This window comes from Myxocyprinus asiaticus, chromosome 29 (genome assembly GCF_019703515.2).
Source record: "Myxocyprinus asiaticus isolate MX2 ecotype Aquarium Trade chromosome 29, UBuf_Myxa_2, whole genome shotgun sequence".
In the NCBI taxonomy this organism is placed as follows: domain Eukaryota; kingdom Metazoa; phylum Chordata; class Actinopteri; order Cypriniformes; family Catostomidae; genus Myxocyprinus; species Myxocyprinus asiaticus.
In genome coordinates, this window is record NC_059372.1 from 40,182,445 (window position 1) to 40,205,430 (window position 22,986).

Genomic DNA, 22,986 nt, shown 5'->3' on the forward strand with positions numbered 1-22,986 from the left:
ACCATGGCTTTGATAAACGTCATGTAAATACATCTTTTAGGTGCTTTGTCTACGACGGTATGCGCAGTGCATCTGTGGTTGAAAAAAATATGAAGTAGCTTAAATGTAGCAAACTACTTTTGGCATGTAGCTTGTAGTGTAACTTGCTACTTTCTCTGAAGTGTAGCTTTTAGCTTAGCTTAACTAATTTTTCTGTTGAGTAGTTTGTAGCTTGACTTGCTATATTTTTTTAGTAGCTTGCCCAACACTGCAACTTTGCTGATCTTGCAAGAGGCAAGATGCCGTGAGTGAGAGAGGGATGAAGCATGTGTAGCCTGAGATGAAACTTTGTATACATCTTCTCCAGATATCCTCTTTTTTAATAATATTTGTATTTAAAATGTGTAACATTAACATGCCAGTAATTTAAGCACAGCCTTTGTAATAATATAAAACCAAATGTAAATATGTAAAAATGTTGTACAGTTTAATGTGGGAAAATACTGACCGACTAGTAATTCCAGTGTCGACTAGCAGCATCAGAACAATTTAATCGACTAGTCTCGCACATCCCTAATAAAAGCATAAACATATTGTTGTACTTAATATTAACACATGTGGAACTACACTGTAAAAAAATGTATCTGTTAATTTACAGTAAATTGCTCTCCTAATTATTTGTTAAACTCCAAACAAACTTCTGTGTGCCCCCCTTGCTAAGCTGCCTCTCTTTTTAAAGGGCCAGTGCCATTTTCAGTGCCTTATAAACAACTCAATACACAATCAATGTAAAACTTGTAAACAGTACAGATTATGCATGCAAACTACATAGAATATATCAAATGCATAATAAATGTGTAAATATGTAAATATTCAAAGGGAAAATTATGAATTATGAAATATATGGACTTAAAGGTTCACTCATGAACTTTTGTCATTGTGTCATCTTGGACTTACACTGACACCTAGTGGCTTAGATGCAGCATCATTAAAAATCAATAGTTTTCAGTTTCGGATGCCATTGTAGAAATGTTGTATTCAAAGTCAGCCATGATTACTTTCATCAGTGAGTGAAAGTGGCAAATAACATGACGGTGACTGAGGTTAAACGAGTAGTATTCGGCTGGTCATGTGATTCTAACATGGCAGCCCCCATGTGCGGACCCTCTCCATGTAGAATAAAACAGCTTTTATAAGGTTACTGATATGACTGGAGTCTTCATTTTAATGTGAGTGCTAAAGATTTCCTACATATACAGCAAAACTATAATTCATTTCTTTAGGAGTTAAACTTGTTTAATGAGGAAAAAATTACTGAGTGCAACTTTAAATACTGAATTATGATGACTTCAATAAATAGGCTAATTTTGTGACAGACCGAGAGAAAGGGGGGAATTGAGCTGTTGAGGTGTGGGTGTGTGTAGTGTGGTGAACATCAGTTAAGATGGCATTCCAGGGACCAGTTTATGGCAGGGCCCCTCTCTAACTGTCGGTGTGGAAGAAGATGTACCTCACTGTGATTGGATCCTTGGTGAATGAACATAAACAAATGTTCAGCAACATCAGATAAGATGCTAAGACAACTGCCAGACACCTCTTACAGGGCAGAAAGGGGGACCTTCTGCCCCACCAATCTCATTTCTAATGTTTAGGCAAGAACTGCTATAAATTCCTTCAGGACCTCCCGGATGCAGCAGCAGTGAAGAACCACAGAGATCTATTCTATAGGTTTGGAGGCCTTAAATTAATATAAACTGCAACACATCCACTCTATCTTCATGCAAAGCACAGTTTATGTTAATGGTTATTGACTGTTAACACAACAGTTCACGGGACAGACCTATTAACAGATAAACGAATGCATGGATAATGACTTAACCATTTCTTATCGTGTTTGGTCTCTATCTCTTCCATACGATGCCTTTAATAATTTGAAAGAGGTTTGGTAAAGAAATAATGCATGGGTAAAACGTTAAAGACTCTGTTTTAACACTGTACTTTATGCTATACAAATGAGTTCCATACTAGAGTGGGCAACACCGTGGCAACTTCAGACACCAGTGGCCAGTCATACTCCAGGATCAGAAAGGCACCAGATTTCAGTCTCCTCCTCATCAGAAAGGGATAAATATGTCCCCCCGGATAGACACACCCTTGTCCTGCATTTCCAACTCAATGGGGAAGGAGACATTAGCAGACACACCACCTCCTGAGTTTCTGACCTGACGAGGAATGAGGCTACAAGATAGTTGAGGTTAAGCTTTTGCGAGCAAAACCTTTTATATTGCTTTATTGCTGCACTCTAGCTGAAAAAGGGCCCCAGCATTGAGGAACCTTATCTGACCCTTACGGCCCCTCCAGCAGCCCAGTCCACAAAGGACCTCTGCATCGGCAGACATTGCCTGTCCCACATGGCTCCTCAGTGACACAGCCAGCCTGCAAAGGACCCTGTGAAGATTCAACTGAACCAGCTGCCCAGTCCACTCTTTAAGGACCCTCTTGGCGCAACCGAAGTTCAGCATGCTCCAGCCCAGCGTGGCAACGACTATTGGATCGCAACTCTGCGCCCTTCCCACTGCACGCTACCCACATCGCCAGTGGAAGATGTCTCTATTGCTGGACTGATCACCTGACTGTGTGGAACGTAAATATAAACTTACCAAACCTCTTTCTAGCATATGTTTTTCAAACTTGCTTAGATAACAGTTACCTGGGGTCAGCTTGTTACAAATAATAGGTATATTATTTGTTTAATGATAAATAAGCATTATTTATCACCATTTTGCGAGAGCCATTAGGTGGTTTCCCATAAGGAGCATTCCTGTACAATTCTCTCCAATTGCTACATTCAGTTCAACAGCATTGCATTCATCCACTCTGTGTTCAAATCATGTATTTATTTTATTGTTTAATTCAGTACTTTTCTTTTTGGTTATTAGTTTATTAACCTTTAGCAGTGCATATTCGTTATTAGCATTTTTAATCATTGTGGTATTTACTCTTCCATATCTATTGTTAATAAATTTCATAAATTTTATTACAACTGTGTCTTCATTGTGTTGATGATCAAAGACTCTACTAGTTGTCCAGACTCTCAAACATCCTTCAGATAAAACAGCTGACCAACTCCCTCTAGTTTACATTAATTCTAAATTATCGAACAGCTCTTTTGGGAGTGTTCTTAAATTGTTAAGATAGTATTCTTAACTGGTGCCCCATATTGCAAAGGGGGAGGGGTCATCTGATACACTCATAACCACACCTTAAGTGACACGTGATCAAAAATCACTACGTCATCGGTGAATTGAGTAGAAATCACTACAGTAGATTGGAGATGGGTTTCTGTTCCACGTTTCTAAACATTTAAAAAAAATAAGATGGAGAAACAGACTGGGAAATAAAGTTGCCAAATGTAAACAAACTGTCCATGGTATTCAAGAAATTATCAAAAATGTCAAAAGTCCTCTGAAATTTTACCTTAGATGCTTTTCCCCCTCCTTCTTTATTTGTGAAAGCAAAATGCAGACAGTAGTTGCAGACAGTCAAGTGAATGTTCAGTGAGTCAGTCCATTTGGCTACAATGTGAGTACAACGAAATAACTGACTCCATTGACTTTATGAAGGACATCGCTTGCTGTGGGCATGTGAATGTTTTATGGCCATCCTTAGCATCTATTCTCAATTTGGCCGAGAACATCAGTGCAAAAGCGACCTTCTGATGATGTAAGCGTTTCTTGCATTCCTTGAATCGATCACGTTTCTCTCTTGTCGAATTCGCAAAGTCTGGGAACAAGAAAATGCTGTGGTTCTGCCAAGAAAGCCTTCCTTTACTCCTCGCCTCGTGTAACACAAGATCTTTATCAGATGATCTCAGAAATTTGGCCAGAATTGATCTGGGCCTGTCTCCCTCAGCAGATTGCCCGAGCCGGAACCCTATGAGCTCGCTTGATTTCCATCTTATGGCCTGTTATGTCAAGCAGACTTGGAAAGAGCCCGTTCAGGAATTTCACCATATCCCGACCTTCTTCGTCCTCAGGAATTCCAACAATTCGGATGTTATTCTGCTGGTTACGGTTCTCCAAATCTTCCAGCTTCTCGCAGACGCGCTCCAAATCCGCCTTGGTCGCTAGCGGATTAGCAGCTAATTCCCTCTCCGATGACTCTAGATAATCGATCCGTTTCTCGACATCCCCGACTCTTGTAACCACCTCATTGAATTTCGTCTCCATGGCAGTGATCGATCGACGAATTACAGCAAGATCCTCCAAGTCAGCACAACCTTCGTAAGCATTGCCGACACATTCATCAATTCTCAAAGAATTCTGGCTTCACCAGCCAAATCGGCTCCCGGGCTTGCGGCCTGCTGCTCGGGGGCTTCAGCTTGAGCACGTAAGTATCTTTTAATGTCTCCAGATTCGGAGAATTTTGAATTCTTTGACATATAGTCTTTAAAACTAGCAAAGTGCGCAGAGCTCGCCGTTCACACGTCCGAACCTCGCATGGCACCATGGGACTCAGTGTCATATTTTCTTAATGCAAATATTATTAGGTAATAATTTTAAATCAATTTAAGATTTTCTAAATAATTTCTTTGTCTTTAATTAATTCTGAATTTTGTACAGCATCTCCTAAGAGTCTACTTTTCAAAGAAACCATTTTATTTTGAGTATGTCTTGTCAGGTTTGTGCTCAAAAAATGAGCCACCAGTTAAAGGAGTAGTTCACCAAAAAATGGAAAATGTACTTTTACTCACTCATTTACTCACCCTTATGTTGTTCAAAATCCATATGCTGGGTTTTTTCTTGGAACATAAAAATAGATATTTTAAGCAGCTCTATTCCATAGAATAACAGTTTATAGTGAGCAGGAGCTGTCAAGCTTCATAAAGGACAAATACTATAAAGTACTATTAAAGGTTCTGTAAAAAGACATCATAACAGTAGTCCATATACATATGAGTAGTGCATTATATTCCAAGCTTTCTGGGGCCATATAACAGCTATGTGTTGTATGGACTACGTTTATGGTATTTTTCTAATGTTTTGCTGACACATTGACAGCAGTGGTCAATATGAAATGTTTTTGAATGGAAAAGAGCAGTGTTAGGACAAGACATGGTTACGGCCTTGATCCCAAGTAACGTTAGGAATGGGGACTAACCTTTGTTTGGCACATTTCTCTAAGGATTTGTTTGAGCACTATTATGATTCAGACTTTGCAAAGAAACTTAGATTAAAAGATGGAGCAGTGCCAGCCATATCGACATGACAGAAATGCTGGTGAGTAACAAACGTAATACTACTGTTTGTGTCTGTTTTTTTTATTTATATTTATTTGTAAGAAACTTTATAGTCAGCTGTTTTTAATTGCAAAATAATCCATGATCAGGACTCCAATGCAGAGCTAATCATTTTTATTACACGTTCCCTTACCAATGAAATACATTTTTGCTCACGAAATATTGATCTGAGATTAAATGGTTTTGATTATGTAAGAAGAACACGTAGAGCAGAACGCAGCGAAAGACAATACAGTGAAGTTTACACTTGTAAGGCTGCCAGCTGTCGCGTTTTAGCTAGGACGTCCTCTATTGTGGCTTGAATGGATGCCCATTGTCCCATATTTAAGCAGTGATTTGAACAAGTCGATCGAGGGGACATCGACCACCCCTCGGTTATATTTCCCAACACGGGATACATATTGAAGCTGTGAGAAGAGACAGGGAAACCAGAGGGCCGACCGTCCCTTATAACTCTCCCTACAGCTGGATACAGATTTATTAACCCTTTACATTCGAGAGCGTGTTAGTCTGGACTATTAACGCTGTTTACATAGTATTTTTTATGATCACTGTGGCAGCAGGGGTGTGGTCAAGCATCCGTCCGGAGAGAGAGAAAGCGGTAAGGGCACTTACACCTGAGCTAGATTATGTCTAACACCTGTCTCTAATACCAGTGAGCATGGGGAGAGCGGCATATAAGCAGCCACGCCACTGGCAGAGAGGGAGAGAGAGTCTGGGAACAAGAGTCCTGCAGTGAAGCTGAAGTATAGTTGTGAAACTGAAGTCTAAGTGTGAAGCTGGTGAGTAATTGTGAAGTTGATTTATTGTGAAGCTGTAAGCCCAGAAAGCTGCCAATTAAAAGTGTGTGTGGAGAAAACCAGTTCCCCGTGTCCTCCTTCCCTCCTGCTGTAAGGTCTTTTACAATCACCAAATCTTGTATGCCTAATTAGTAACAAGTACTGGGGACCAACAATATGCCAGCTTTGTTCATTTTTCTGTATTTCAGTTGAACAGCTGTTGAAATTGTATTGTATGCTTCGCATTGCTATATCTACCAATAATTGCTTTTAGGTGCTTTTAAGTGATTTTGTCATTTGTTTACATGTATTTATTTTTTCATTCTTGAAATAAACCGAGCGTTTCAGACAGAGGGCCAAACACAGGGTAGAAAAAGGTCATGTAATACTACATTATGACTTTTTCATGCAAAAAAACTTTACCAACATTATAAGTGAATCTCAAAAAAAAAAAAAAAAAAAAAAGCATGACATGACCCCTTTAATAAAAGATGCATTCCTGTTGACTTTTAAATGTCATCAACAACTAAAAATACAACTTGCTTTTGGCGCCACTCATTTTGGACATTTCACCTCAACAACACTTTCAGCTTTTGCCACTGGGGACAGTGCTTTCAAATTTCATTTAGCACAGATACAGACTGATTTCAGCAGAAGAATTTCCACCTGTCACCGAATTCACAGTGTGATCAGTCTGTAAAATTAAGGGGACTTTATTAATTACAGATGCCACTTGCTTTATATTTAGTTATTTATGCAAAGAAAATTATGCATTTTTAAGTATGACTTGAGTGTCCAAAGTGTCCAAATAAGTTTTGTGGCCATGCACACAGCTTATGAGCTGCTTAGAAGGAACACTGATATCACACCAATTAAATCAAAGTCCCTTTTTGTAAGAAGATGCACTAGAAAATATCTAATAAAAAATTATGGCGCCTTATGCAACAGCTTTCTAAGTGTAACCCATAAACGGCTGGAAAGTGTATGACGGGTGGTGTGTGTCATCACTTATCCTGAACATATGATAACATATCATTTTCAGAACACATTCTGAAATGTACATGTAATAAGAAACAAAACAAACTGAAAACTAGAGCATCTTTACAATCATTTACTTACAATGCAAAGCTATAAATGGATGATAGTTAGTTCAGCAAACTTGCATCTTGAAGAAAACGGAAAGTTTTAAATTTAATTTGAATAAATTGTTGTAGGGCCTATATATTTGTACGTGTGTGTGTGTGTGTGTGTGTGTGTGTACATATATATATATATATATAAACTATATAAAAGTAAATACAAAAATAGAACTAATGCGCTCATTTTAATATTTATTTAGACAATATCTTATATCTCTGAGTAGAGATATTTTGAATGTCTGTTATTTACATATAAAAACAAAAGATGTCCTCTATTAAAAATCGATAAATATTTAAATGAAATTAAATATTTTTCTTCATGGAAATCTACATTAAAATTCTCCAATTTAATGTTCACAGAAATCGAAAAACATATACATCTTTAAATAGTTCCACATGACACAACATTTTTGCAAAATTACTGTAAAGAGTGTGCAAAACATTATTACCCTGTTGAAATTATTCTTTTTTTTTAAACAGCCTAAAGTGGTTTGGTGGTCTCAGCTGATCTCCCAGCCTGGCCAAAATAATATATAAGTCATGAAGCTCTACAAAGCGCAAGCTGATAGGTTTTTTGAACATTAACCTGTTAGCCAATCAACTTGCATATTTCATGGCCCAATCTGATAGGTCCTTTGACATTAAATCTGTTTGCCAATCAACTAGGTTACTCCCTCTTTGTCTAGTATTTAAATTGCCTCAGTTGTTTGCTTATAGATGGTTTCACTGAGTTTTCTCTCTAAAACCCTCCTCATCCCCTGCACCACTTGTCTAAATCTGCCTAAATGGGATTTTATGAATACTTAATTGTGCAACAGCAGCATGTCTGTGTATGTTCTAGCAGTAGCAATACTTTCACTTAAACTGTAATTAAACGATCCAGTCCATCTAGTTCCGCAATACTAATTCTCATATCTTGCGTGACTCACTGCAATACTGTAGCAATCCTGCTTCTTACTGCGAAGCGCTGTTCTGTGTTATCACTTGTAGCATGTTATCAAAAACTCAGTGTATTACATTAATAAAAACGGTCCGTTACATGTTATAAATGTGTTGCTTTAGCCTGGTAATTTTCATCTTCTATAGTGAGTGCTGGATTGTCGTACATCTCTAAACTTCTATCATTCTTATTCGATTCCTCTTCATCATCTTCTTCCTTATTGCAACACTTGCAGCAGCAACAGCAGCGTGTTCTGCAGAAGGTCATCGCCACAGTAACATGTTTGTCCCACGGTTTGAGGGAGTGCAGCGGTTTAGGCAGGAAGTCCCAGCTGTGGAGGACTAAGGGCAAGAATCGTGGGCAGCGCTTCTGCATGATGTTCACCACCACAACAAAGACTAACATGACCACCACGGGCACCCCGACCCCCACCAATACCTGCCAGCCTGCAATGGACAGGCCCAGGACCGTGAGAGGCAGGAGGAAGAAGCACAGGAAGAGGTACAGTGCTGCAAACCAGCGGTACTTGGCTGTGCGGTTACCAAGAGCTTTGGCCAATCGAATAGGGACTCGGGTGAAGGGGATGGGGTACCACAGTAAAATACCGCTGATGTTGAAGAAGAAATGACAGAGAGAAATCTGGAAAAACAGATACAAATATTATCATTAATAATTAATAACCATCAAAAACTACGAAAAAGCACCGTAGAAGTACTGAACGTATTCCATGCGACTTGCGCATCTTCTGATGCTTCACATTAGCAATTGTGTGTGGAACAGACTGAATTTTAAGTCATTATTCAATGAAAATACTCATTACACTACATTTGTGGCTCTCAAATCTCATTCAATTAAAATATGGTGCGTCATGACATCAATGACACAAAAAACAAAACAGAGAAACAATGGCATTTGACATCAAACATAGTGCGATTTATTGCCCCGCGGGGATTAATAAAGTTCTAATAATAATAATAATCCATATTTAACTGAACGCAAGTGCAAATATGATTTGAGCACTATGGCGAAGATTTCCAACAAATAACAACTTCAATTTTTGACTACTTTTATTTCATATTGAATTTATGATGCTTTTTGTCATTTTTGAAACATGACAGCCTCAGTCCCCACTATGAATGATGACAGAATTATATTTTTAAGTGAACTATTGCTCAGGTTGGAAACCGGAAACCATTTCCATTCCATTTTTTTTTTTAAATACAGTAACCGAATTATTTTCCGTTAAACACGTATTCTTCCGCCATTGTGGATGCAACACCATACTAAAATACTCTGACAGTGTTTCCTGCAATACCATTCAGAGGCACTGCAACAACGCTATTGAATCTACAGCATGAAACATACAGCGCGACCAGTTTAGTCTGACTCTTTTGAGCCAGTTCTACACCGCAAACAATTATGTTGTCATGTCCAACTTGACATAAACCAAGGATTGTTACTGTAGTATGTGAACTTAAGGCTTGTGAGACTTAAATATCTTTATAGTCGTTCATATGACAATATGTAGTTAAACATATACTTGTGTTGTTATAATTAGTGGTATTTTATAAAACTGAATGAATGAATCAAATATCTTAATTAAAAAGTCTGTGTAAACACACCTTTTGCAAGAATCTGTTCTGTAAAAATCTGAAATTATCTCATCATTTGCCAAAAGCTAGACTCGCTTTACATTAGGTGTCTTTAACTACTATGTACTTAAGCATTTGATACAATGTAATTATTATGTACATACGAGTTGTTGCATTGTACTTACTTTTAAAGTACCTGCATTTAATGACATCTGTAGTTACACTGTTAATCTTACCTCTAACCCTAAACCCAACCCTTACCCTAAACCCTAATCTAAACCCTAACCCTAAACCTACCTGTACCTCAACCTCAGTAGAGGTAAATCTAGTTAGGATTTTTCAGAACACAATGAACTTACACAATAAGCACATGGTATTATATGTATTTTAATGTTAGTAAATAGTACTTAAAGACACCTAATATAACGTTGGACCGTAAATACAGTAAGAACTGCATTTCTTATTTCCAAATATTTCTTTTTAAAAAGTACTAAAAGAATCATTAAGAGAACTGTTAAGGTACCAGAATCATTAAGAGAACTGTTAAGGTACCAGAATCATTAAGAGTAATCAGATTGGGAACCGGAAGCATTACATTTCTTACCATTCCCATCGCTAGCTATTCATTTAAGATTGCTTCAGCACAGTAACAAACCTGTAATGAGTTAGCCAGCGTCTCTCCTGGACTGGCCAAAGCAGCTAGAATCGCAGTGGTTGTTGTTCCAATGTTGGAGCCCAGTGTAAGTGGATAAGCCCTCTCAATGCTAATAACACCAATACCTGAACAGGAAAAGACCACAAACAACAGTGTTAAGTCAGATTAACCTAATTAAACTAAATAAAATCACATTAACCCCACTAAATGAGTCAGGTAATCAATGAAACTGAACTTGTCTATATTAGATATGGAAAAGATGCCTGACTAGCCAGGCCAAACTCATCAATTCAAGCCGTGATTTAGAATATGGTGAACACGCTCAACTAAGCCCCCCAACACTGTAGTCGAGGGGGTCTATCAGCACTAATCAGATTGGTTTCAGCCCACTGGCTGGTAGTCCAGCAGATCAACTACCTAAACCAGTTTGGACCAGTTTTAATTAGCTAGAAACCATGGAAATCCAACAACCATCAGAAGCTGGTTTTAGCTGGATTTTTGCAGCAGGGTTTATACTTCAAATTAAACACATAACTTTATGGAAACACTTTAGAAAAAGGTTGTATTTGCTAAATTAGTTAAATACATTAGTTAACATGAATTAACAATGAACAACCCATTTACAGCATTTATTAATGTTAATTTTACATTATACTAGTACATTATTTAACATTATAAGATCATAAACCTAATGCATATAGTAATGTTAACCAATACAGCCTTTTTGTAAAGTGTTACCAGCCCTGTTTACAAAGCTCATTACACCTGAAAAAGGGATTTTACTTATTTTCTGGGTTACCCATAACTGGGACTTTACCTGTTGGTCACCAATCTAAGCCTTAAGGCTAATTCATCCCCTGCCAAAAAACATCTTAAATCAGCCTAACGTGGTTGGCTGGTCTAAAATAGCCACCAAACTGGTCAGCCCTAGTTTTCCAGCAGGGCCTTCATTTAATGGAGGTCAAAAGGTTTCTGTACTGACCAACTAGCGGGGTGATGGCCGAGGTGAAGACAGAGCTGCTCTGAACAATGAAGGTCATTCCAGCTCCAACAAGCATGGCAAGGTATCCCGTCACCCAGGCAAATGGGAAAGGGAAATCTGTCCACAAATACAGCCATATTAGAAAGATTATGAACAATACTAATGTACTTGAACATTTACAGTAAAATACAATAATAAATAAACAATAATAATCAATGCACATAAGCAATTATAAGCATAAAAAAATGATATAAACCAATGGTTCTCAACTGGTGGATAATGACACAATATTCTGAAAGGGTCATGGACAACAGTAAAATAAATAAAGAAAAATAATAATAAAAAAAACTATGTTTTACACAAATAATAATTCCTTTGAAAAGACACTAAAGAACTGTAAATGCACACCTTTAATTCCTGGGTGCAAGTTTTGGCATAAATATACACAGAACAAAATATAACTGCAGAACACAAAATGGAAGATTATAAGGGGTTCAAGCACGAAGTAATTGCTAAGATTTTTATTATTATTCTTCTGCCCTAAAACTGATTGTGCAACCAAACCATTAGGTCTAGTGCCATGAAACTTTGGTGAATGGTAGTACTCCAGCTGTTATTTATTTTTTTATCCCCTTTTCTACCCAATTTGGCATGCCCAATTCCCACTGCACTCTTATTGCTTATGATGGCGCAGCGACTCACCTCAATCCAGGTGGCAGAGGACGAATCTCAGTTCCCTCTGCTTCTGAGATAGTCAGACTGCACATCTTATCACGTGGCTTGCTGAGCGCGTTATCGCAGAGACTTGGCGCGTGTGGAGGCTCACGCTATTTACCGCAGCATCAATGCATAATTAACCACACGCCCCATCAGTAGCCACCTTATAGCGACCACGAGGAAGGTAACCCACGTGACTCTAGCCACCCTAGCAACTGGGCCAATTGGTTGCTTTGGAAGCCTGGCTGGAGTCACTCAGCACTCCCTGGATTCAAACTTGCGACTCCAGGGGTGGTAGTCAGCGTCTATGCTTGCTGAGCTACCCAGGCCCCCAACATTTTTAAGTTGACTAAAACCACTTAATTTATATTCATATCTACCACATGGAGCATCTGGCAAAACATTTTTAACAGTGTTCACTAAAAAATTCTAACTAAAAATGTGCTTTATGGGTAAAATCTAAATTAACTGGTATGATTCAAATCAAATACTCATCACAATAACATCACTGAATCAACTTGAATGTATTAGGTTACACCAACAAAACCAATTCAAAGGGTTAGATCAAGTAGAAATAGTTCCTTAAGGTAACAATTGCAGGTTACCACTCTGCCCTAAAAAAAAGCAAAATGCAGTTACTACACCAACTCTGAAGTGTTTTTTGATTGTCCAGCCAAATGTGTTGTACACACATATGGAAATGGCCAATTTCCAAATTCCAGTGGCCAAACCTGTCTGTAAAAGAACAGATCATAGTATTGGAGATCTTAATCACCTCATAGGTTAACCAAATTTTGAAAAAACAAACAAACATGTAGTTACTGCATTTTGCCTTTGCACAGCATCACTCACATAAACTATCACTGTGATGCTTGTATGAAAATTCCCTGCAACCCATTAGCAAATTTTTGCGATAGGTGGATGTGAGAATCTATTAGTATATACCTGAGTATACTGTGAAACCAACAGAACGTGCACATACACACCTGTGGCCCTCAGACATACTCAGACTCACATAATGTTCCTGTTCAGCTCATCAGACAACAGGACTGGATCACCTGCGCTGACTATCATATGACAGGATACACGCTAATACGCTTCCAGTCAGGAGCATGACTCCTACAGGAATGTGATAAGGTAGATTTCTGTGTCGGGTCGGTATTGCCACATACATGTTTATAGTGAGAGATCAAATATTTGCTGCGCTTGTCTATGTCTTTATTTTTTTTAGGTAGGATTGGAAATTGACACGTACTGCACATGAATGTGGCGGGGTCTCAAATATTTGCTACGTATGTCTTTGTCTTCGTTACCTTGAAAGAGACGACTTTGAAAAGCATTTGGTGTTGACACATCTTGTTTTCATATACTGCGCACACATCAGAGGTTTATGTTAGCGGTTAGCAGCAGATCTTATCACCTGATGATTATAAACATGTCTCTAGTGTTGACTCACCTGTGTTGAGCACTTTTTTGATGACGACCGCCACCTGACCCTTTAGCATGGAGTTTAGCAACTTGACGATCAGAATGAGACAGGTACAGAGGGCCAGCAATGACAGAGCCAACAAAATCAAACCCACCGCTAGGTCAGGTAGATTAGCGTTCACAAACATATGAGTACCTGAGGAGAAAGATGAGGATAACTCCATGTCAAACCTTAGTGTAATACAAGACAAGCTTCATAAAACAAATGGGATTAGCTAATTTGGGAACTTTGGTGACCAGTGTACCAGCTGAAACAGCTGTATCTGTCCTAATATGGTTTGCTGGTCTTAGCTGGCCACCAGGCTAGTTTCCACTTGTCAGGCTAATGAGGTTTGATGGTTTTAGAGAGGTTTTGGGCATCTGTCATCCGACCAGACTAAGAAACCAGCTAAAAACCAGCTTGGTCAGGCTGGAAGGCTAGCTAGACCAGTTGAAAACCAGCTTGGTCAGTCTAGGAGACTGGCTCTACCATCTTAAACCTGCTAAAACCATCTTAAGGCTTGTTTAAAATTGTATTTTCAGCAGGGGCATAGATCAACTAAAGTTAATGCTAATTTCTACAAGAGGTAGACAATATATCGGTTTTTACCGATTAATCGGTGCCGAAAGTTGCTTTTGTAACTATCGGTTAATGGCAAAAGTCTTTGCCTATAATTGCAGAATTTTATTTTTATTTGTATTCCTCTATGGCCAGAGCTGGAGGGTTCTACAGTTAGAACACTTAGTTATACAGTACAGCAGTGGCCTCTAGAGGTGAAATAAAAACAATCACGTAAGGATTTGCTGGATCTAAATCTGTCATCATTGTCAATATTCATCCATATTTATATCCTCACTTCAATACACATTTTGTTATTTTGATTAGATAATCAAGTGTTTTAAATTGAAGCAAGGGCATACAAAAAAAAAAAAAAGTGAAAATATAGAAATGCACCCCGCCAGCACATACACTGTGTCTCCAACTTTATTTCTTGTGAGGAACAATAAGTCTTATTCCTCAATAAACCCCATCTGGTGAATTATACAAAGCTATTCATCTGGTGAATATATAGGCTATAAATTAATATAATTTTGTATATACCTAAATATAGAGCATTTTAGTCTCTGTCATTGCAAAATAAATGTCTGGTGTGTTATTGGCTTGTTTTTAATTGAAAGGCCCACGTTATGCAACAAATCTGAATTTTCTTTCTGGTTATTATTGGGATTTTGGTTGACTAATAAACTACATCTGGGTTTTTTATTTTATTTTGGACTCTTGTAGCTTACAGTATACAGTGCCAAGTCATCATACCATGTCAAAATCCTTATCGTTTGTCACATTACACCCTGGAAAAATAAATAAATTAAATCTAACCTTTTAAAGGCATAAAAGGGGTAAAACTGTGGAAAGGCACAGGTTAGAAGAAGGGTACAAAATGTTTTCAAAGGTTTCTATCCCTCTGAGTACCATTCAGAGCAGCCTAGATCGGGCCATCCCTCCAAACTGGAATACCGTGCCAGGTAGACACTGGGCAAAATACACTATCGGTCGATCTCTAGTTTCGAAAGAATGCCCACAAACTGCCCATGGACAATGTGATGCATATTGTACACTAAAATAGCAAGAGCTGAGGAAATCCACCAGTTCTAATCTGATTGGCTGGTCACTACACAACTTCTGTCATGTCTAGAATGGACACTCTCTTACGAGAGTCGCATTTGCTGTTACTAAAGTTAATGTTAGCATTAGGTTTAGGGGTATGGTCAAAGTTAGGATTAGGGTTAGATTTAGGCATAGGTGTAAGGTTTCTGAGGGACTCCAAATAAACACAATTAACAATGAATTTTATCAGTTTCCTGGGAAACAATATATCAAAGTTTATAAGTTAGCAGGCTACTTAAATAAGTGCTTGAAAGTAACCAATAGCCGCTTAATTTACAGTTTGGGAAGTTTATGGTATCAAGTTTTTAAGGCAGTTTATGGGAAGCAAACAAGATCCACTACAACTGTATAGTCCACATCCTTGGCAGAGTTATGTCCATGAAATAGCTGGAATTTATAACTTTTGGACAGACAAACAATCTAACCATGTCCATAATTTTCCATTTATTTCTTTACAAAGTCAATGTTTTCCATTTATTTCTTCTGTGTTACCTGTACAAAAGTTTGTGAAAACTGCTATGTCATTATTTCAATAAGATACCACTAGGCTTGTTGCCATTATTACATATTACATACTATTCTGGTAACCACGATTATTGTGCACTTCAAATTACAATCACATTCTATACTATCTAAATAAGGACATTTTAAGCGAATATAGAAATGCCATGAATGGAACTTTTTTGTGTCTCATTTTCCGATGTTATTGCATTATGTGAGCACTCCAAATGAACTCCAACCATCTCAGTGAACAGCAACACAGACCACACTCAGAGCAGCTCCTGAAAAGCACGTGAGGATTAACCACTTTGAAGCGGTGTAATGCACGCACCATCCCGCAAACATATAAGCAAGGGTTTTGATACTGAAAGCAAAGCACTCTAGTTTCACTTTAATTTACCACTTCTCTAATAGCAAGTGTTCTTCGTCATTGCAGGTTCATACCCGCAGTGTAAATAACACGCAGTAGCAAAGAGGGGGAGGCGCCCGCTTACTCTGTTACTGTGGAGATGACAGACGAAGAAATATATGAAATATAGAAGTGGCTGGTCATTTTATATTGTATAGATTACCAAAAATGTTCTGTAACTTCCCAGTCCAGGAACTCACGAGTGGTGCTATTTGAAGATCAGAGTATCAGAATCCTCTTTCACAGTTGAAGTACTACAGAATGATCAAATACTCTGTGAAATCCACTGAACCAAGACTGGAATTTCAACATCGTATCTAAGCACTCAAAAGTTTAAATCCACATTGATTTTAATCAACCAAATTCAAACCGAGAGCTAAAGCCCTCCTGCCAGATTGGCTGGGCCTCATTGTTCAGGTGCAATGGCCCCAGGTGCCCGAGGCTGTCATGAAGAAAAGCCCCATTGAAAGGGTAGAGTCAATGGAGGAGGTGTGGGGGAAAGGTGAAGCTAAGATCTCTCTCAGCACTTAAGAGAAGCCATTGTCCTGCTGGCAGTTGAAGGGAATCATGGTCTATGGCTCAGAGCTGAAATAAGTGAACTATGTAACAGAGGCTTCAGCTTCTGTTGATCCAGGTAATGTGCAGGTTCCCACAAAGCCAAGTCAAACAAAGCGCAAGCACTCACATTTTTTCAAGTTAATAGTTTCTGTCTGGTTCTGCTGAGTCCAGGTCACATTGTCCTCCATCCAGCAGAGGGCGTCAGGGGTGCAGTTTGCGATTCCAGGGACTGTGATATTCACAAGGTTCTGAAACGAAAAATAAAAATACTTCTTTAGACACAAACCTCACAGTTCTGCTAAAAAATCCATCTTAAGCTGGCTTGCTGGTCTTAGCTGGTCAGGCTAGTTTCCTTTGCTGGTTTTATAGGGGTTTTAAGGACTTCTCAGGCTGGGACACCAGCTTACACCAGCAAAACAGCTATGTTTTTTTTTTCTTCAGCAGAGCGAGAGTGAGAATTATGAAGTTTTTGACTTGGCTGTTATTGAATACTGTAATTACATTAGATATAGAATGCATTATGCTGTATATAGACTTTATTATATATCATACTAATGTTTGATACATCAAAAAACAAAAACAAGGAGCAGGTCATTTAGATGTTCCAAAAAGATGCCTCCTAAGATTTGCATTTTGGTCAAACTCTATTGAAAGTACACAGCAAGGTAGCTCATTAGATTTTGTTAGAACAGATGCAACTGTTATCTTTTAAGATATGGCAGGGATTTAGATAAAAGGCTTAACCTGTATCTGTACATAGACCCTAAGTTTATCTTTTGAAATTCCAATCAGTTTGATAAATCATACTGTATGTACTCAGGCTATAACAGCCTCATCAGGTGACTCATGGGAATTATTACTTGGGCTTCCGGACTCATTAACCCATTTTCACATTCCTCACCGTCACTTTTTCCGTTTTGCACCAGATCTTAATCAGACTTTTGTTACGAGCAGCGGGATCACCAGTCGCAATGCCACTGATAACAGAGCTGTCCAGCTGTAAAAAAAAAAAAAAAAGAGAGTATAAAAACAGTGTTTCAATAACAGTATCAGGATCTAATGACGTGAAGTTGAGGTCATGTAACATTTCAATTGATGCGTGGGCACACTGTCACAGTTTTATATATCGACTATTTTACAACTACTTTGAACAGAAAGGGTATTAACCTCGTGCGACCCCCGCGTCCACATGCGTGGACGTTGTATTTTGGTTTTCGCTATACGCAATGTATCATTTAATTTAAACCGACTGATCTCAGTTCAGGAGACTCTTTGCTGTCAGTAAAGGGTTAAACATTTGACACACCGAGTCATGTGACCAAACAACATCACGTTGATCACAGCGGAGTTTGTCTTTGGGAGAAACACCAACAAAACTACATCTGGTAAGAAAACTAATAAAGTTTTTACATTGAAACCTGTTTGAGTCAAAAGATTAGAGTCTCTAGTTTCATCCGATATGCCATTTTAAAAATTCCATCAATTTATCATGAAATGGCACACTGTAAAACACAATGACCATATATGTGGATTATAGTTTCTTTACTCAGTTTCAGTTAAAATATCTTATATTCTCTGTGCATTATCACATTGTGAATCAATGGATGCATCCAGAAGCTGGAAAATTTAGTTTTCAAAGGCTTTATACGAAGTTAGGATGAAAATAAGTTGGATTTCAAACTGTTCTGAGACCAGTGCAGACAAACAGCACACTGGGGGTTAAGTCATTCACTAAATAGGGGCAAGGAATCATCCTGTAGCTCTCTATGCAGATAAGTGCATTCAATCCAAACTTCCTTTTTAAAGTTCAGTTTCAGGCTGCAGATGATGTTTGGACCACTCAACATGTTTGGCAGACATGGGACAATGATAATCAGTACATAGATTCAGAATTTATAATGTTTAATTTAATTTTAATATGGTTGGCAGTGATTGGATGATGCTGGCCATTAATTTAAATCAGAATTATTTATGCTAATTTCTGATGTAATGTCTATAACATCTCAAAAACATGAATAACCAACACTCCTGAAAACATAATAAACAATTTGATAAAAAAACTATAAAAAAAAAAAAATCTGACTTTCTATCGCTTGATATTATTTAAAAGGTCACAACTTAGTCCAGCTGTCCACATATGTGAACATACATTTTTAGGAAAACTATTTGGTCTACAACAAATGTTTTTTTGTTTTGTTTTGTTTTTTTGCATGTTTCTTAGGGGCTACTAGTTTCAAATCAAAAAGGGGAATGGAAAATGCACATAGCAGTCGCGTTTGTGTCTCAGACATTATTCAGTGACATATGGATCCGTGGATCTCGCCTTTAGACACATAGAACGGGTTAAACCAAACTTTTACTCTCAACATACAGTGAAAGGACCTCTGTGCTAATAACTTCTTCTACACTACACTACTCAATCACTGTTGAGTGAAATCTGAAAATTTTCTAGCTAGCCAGTGGCATTTTTATTTGCATAGCATGAGATTTGGTTGCACATGCAAGTGATTTACTTGCATTATAGAGGGTTGCCACATAGAGTGAAAGATTGTTCTTGGTATTTAAGAATCGATTTCGAGATCATTCAAACAAAGATCACAATGCATTGGAAAATCGATATTTTTACCCAGCCCTGTTTTGTTCTGATGCCTAATTCACTGTTGAATAACGAATAATAATCTTGGCTTTTGGTTTGCACCATCATATAAAATCAAAATAAACTGAAAAAAGAAAATAATCAAATGAAATGAAATTGCAAAGTATTTAATATTCTGGAATTTCCAAAAATTGTCATTACTACTTGGTTATGTAATTTACAAAACACTTGTGGGTTGAATTTCCAGCAAAAATCACTATGTGTGATATATTGTGTATACTGTTAGATTTTGGTCATACCTCTTATCCCCCTATTGCCTGGTTAAGATCAGTGGTTGATAAGACAAACTGACCAACAGCCTCACATGGATATAATTCAAGACCATTGACACTGACTCACCTGAATGATGTTCTTGGTGAGGGGTACAGTGATGACCTTCAGCAGATCTGGAGCATCTGCGCCAGTTTGAATGTTAAAAGAATCAATGATGAGTTCTGTGAGCCTGTAGAGGTACCCTGATGCCACCTCGAGAGGCAACAACACCAGCACTGACAGCCAGTTAAAGAAGTCATGGACCGTGGCACCAGCAAATGCCCTGAGGTAGACAAGAGTAAATAACAAATGTAGGGCCCTATCAAATCAGTTTAATTTTTTTTCCAAATTCCATTTTATTTTTTCCCAAATTCCATGTTTTCCGTTTTATTTTCTCTGAATTACGAGTTTTAAAGTTTCATTACATTTTATCATTAAAATAAACATCAAATCAAATTAATTAATTGAATTTTAATAAAATTAAAACAGAACAATTACTTTTTAACATACCATTGCATTATTTTTTATTACATGAAGAGTGTCTATGCTGATCCTCACAGCACAATCCAAAACCCAGAATTGGAGTTTTTATTATTATTATTATTATTATTATTATTATTATGGTCAAATACAGTGCTGCACAGTAGAGCATCACAGTATTAATGAAAGCAGTGATGAAACACTTATTAATACACACACAGAGCACACGTGATGTTAATCATGTGGATAATGTATAAGTAGCGGCTTCTCACATTCACTTTCTGTTGAAGCTTATGCAGACCGTATAGGCTATTTATTTAATTAAATCTCAGCCTTTTGTGGTTTAATCATCACACTAAGACATATCATGATTTTAATTTGATTAATTGTACATTTATACATGAATTTCATCCCAGTTATGTCAAATTCTGTGACATTCCATGTTTTAAAGTTAATTCCGTTTTTATCAATGGATTCTGCAATTCTGTCAATGTTTTCCGCATTGCGAAAATCATAGGGCCATAAAAATGCAATTTGTTGTCATATGTAAAGCATGAAAGAAAATGATGCACTTTTGCTGCTGTGCAAAATAATTACAAGATCTGCTAAACATGACTGTGTTTAGAAAGTGTTTGATAAGGCAAATGTGCAGATCCACAGTCTTTATAACATTACACTGAAAAACATGTTATTACATATACATCATTATGTTATAATAGCAACATTGTTTTAATGCATTTAACTTAATATTTACACTTTAGGTTGTTATTAATAAAACTTCGCTGATTTTATATATTTTCTGTTTTAACTTGATTCATAATTTTGTCACAATTTTGATTTTATTAAAGATTTTTTTGTTTTATTTAAATTTTGCACTTTTTTTTTCCACACAGAAGATCGACAGGCTGCTTCCGAATGTTCATGTACCCACAATCGTGAGTACCGCATTTTCGCTTTAAAATTACATTTCTACTCCGCTGATGGTTAGGTTTAGGTTTGGGGTTTAGGTTAGGGGGTTAGACTGTTTTACATCTCGCTTTTGGCACCACCATGTGGACACTGACACCTAGCGGCTTGGATGCAGCATTATTTAAACGCAACAGTTTTCAGTTACTGATGCCATTGTAAAAAATATTCACTATTCACAGTCAGCCATGATTAATTTAATCAATGTGTGAAAGTGTCAAATAACAGGATGGTTACTGAGATTAAGCAGCAGTATTCAGCTGGTCATGTGATTTTAACATGGCAGCCCCCATGTGCGGACCCTCTCTATGTAGAATAAAACAGCTTTTATAAGGTTCCTGATATGACTGGAGTCTTCATTTTAATGTGAGTGCTCGTGATTTTCTACATATATTGCAAAACTATAATTAATTTCTTTAGGAGTTAAACTTTTTTAATGAGGAAAAAATGACTGAGTGCACCTTTAATTTGTGTTTAGTGTACATGAAAATAATTTGCTTAATTGGGTTTACCTGCGAAACTCATTGCGGTCTCCTGCCTGCATCACAGCAACAATGGTATTTGTCACAGAAGTGCCGATATTGGCGCCCATTATGATTGGCACTGCAGACTTCACCTCCAACACTACAAATCATGATGATAAATATCAATCTAACACCTACCTTTTCATTGTATAGTTCATTTTTTTGTGAGTTCATATTGCACTGCAAAAATGTTTTGTCATGTAACCTAAAAATACATTAAATGTATTGGTTTTGTTCTAGTCAATAATATTACATGTCAAATCAAGTAAAATTACCTCCTTAAGGTAACAACTGCACATTTTACTGTTTACAGTATGGATATCTATTTCTTTTTTGGTACTTTATTGCAATGTGTGCTACTGTTCAGCCTTTTTACATTATTATTGAACGTGGCAATGCTTATCATGTGGGGGAGATATCTAAAGTATATGAGCCGTGAGATAGAGAGACTCACGTCCAGATGACACCATGCTGACCACAATGGAGGAGGAAGTGCTGGAGCTTTGAACCAGAACAGTGACCAGAACTCCAATGACCAGTCCAGCCACTGGGTTGGACAGTACTGCATTGTCCTGGAAGATATCACCAGCTGCCTTTCCTGGGCATCATGACAAAACACAAAAGCTATGCTGCTCACTGTGTCTAGAATATCTATTTTTGTTCACAGATAAGAAATGTCTATTACATATTAACCCTATAAAACTGGTGTGCAGTTTGATAGGCCATCATTTGTTGAAGTATCTGTTTATCCATCTTTAACCTACTTTTCCATCTTTCATCGTTTGATATAGGTTCTATATTGTACTACAGTATTGTATAGTATTTTTGATGTTTTGATAGTTATATAATATATTATTAAAATTCTACACTCACTGAGCACTTTATTAGTTACACTATGGACCTAATAAAGTGCCCGACGTGGTCTTGTGCTGTTGTAGCCCATCCGCCTCAACGTTTGATGTGTTGTGCGTTATGAGATGCTATTCTGCTCACTACAACTGTACAGAGTGCTTATCTGAGTTACTGTAGACTTTGTCAGTTCGAACCAGTCTGACCATTCTCCACTGACCTCCCTCATCAACAAGGCGTTTCTGTCCACAGAATTGCCACTCACTGGATGTTTTTTGTTTTCAAAATCAAAATCAAATCACTTTATTTTCACTCAACCATACACACAAGTGCAACAGTGGGTGAAAGTCTTGGGTGCAGTTCCGAGCAACATAGCAGTCATGACAGTGATGGCACCATTTTGGCACCATTCGGAGTAAATTCTAGAGACTGTTGTGCATGAAAATCCCAGGAGATCAGCAGTTACAGAAATACTCAAACCAGCCCATCTGGCACCAACAATCATGCCACGGTCCAAATCACTGAGATCAATTTTTTTTCCCCCATTCTGATGGTTGATGTGAACATTAACTGAAG

At 37.6% G+C, this 22,986-nt stretch overlaps 1 protein-coding gene across 1 annotated transcript in view; it reads right to left on the bottom strand.

Moving 5' to 3' along the window:
* Positions 1-6,649: 6,649 nt before the first annotated feature.
* LOC127420034 (sodium-dependent phosphate transport protein 2B-like) overlaps positions 6,650-22,986 on the bottom strand; it is a 21,857-nt gene continuing 5,520 nt past the window's right edge. Inside the window, exons 5-13 of the mRNA XM_051661968.1 lie at positions 22,016-22,159; positions 21,550-21,661; positions 19,679-19,874; positions 17,585-17,680; positions 16,811-16,931; positions 13,539-13,706; positions 11,366-11,482; positions 10,384-10,508; positions 6,650-8,775 (exon numbers count right to left, since the gene is read on the bottom strand). Coding sequence (XP_051517928.1) covers positions 8,239-8,775; positions 10,384-10,508; positions 11,366-11,482; positions 13,539-13,706; positions 16,811-16,931; positions 17,585-17,680; positions 19,679-19,874; positions 21,550-21,661; positions 22,016-22,159 — 1,616 coding nt within the window. The 3' untranslated portion in view covers positions 6,650-8,238. The remainder of the gene's footprint in view (positions 8,776-10,383; positions 10,509-11,365; positions 11,483-13,538; positions 13,707-16,810; positions 16,932-17,584; positions 17,681-19,678; positions 19,875-21,549; positions 21,662-22,015; positions 22,160-22,986) is intronic.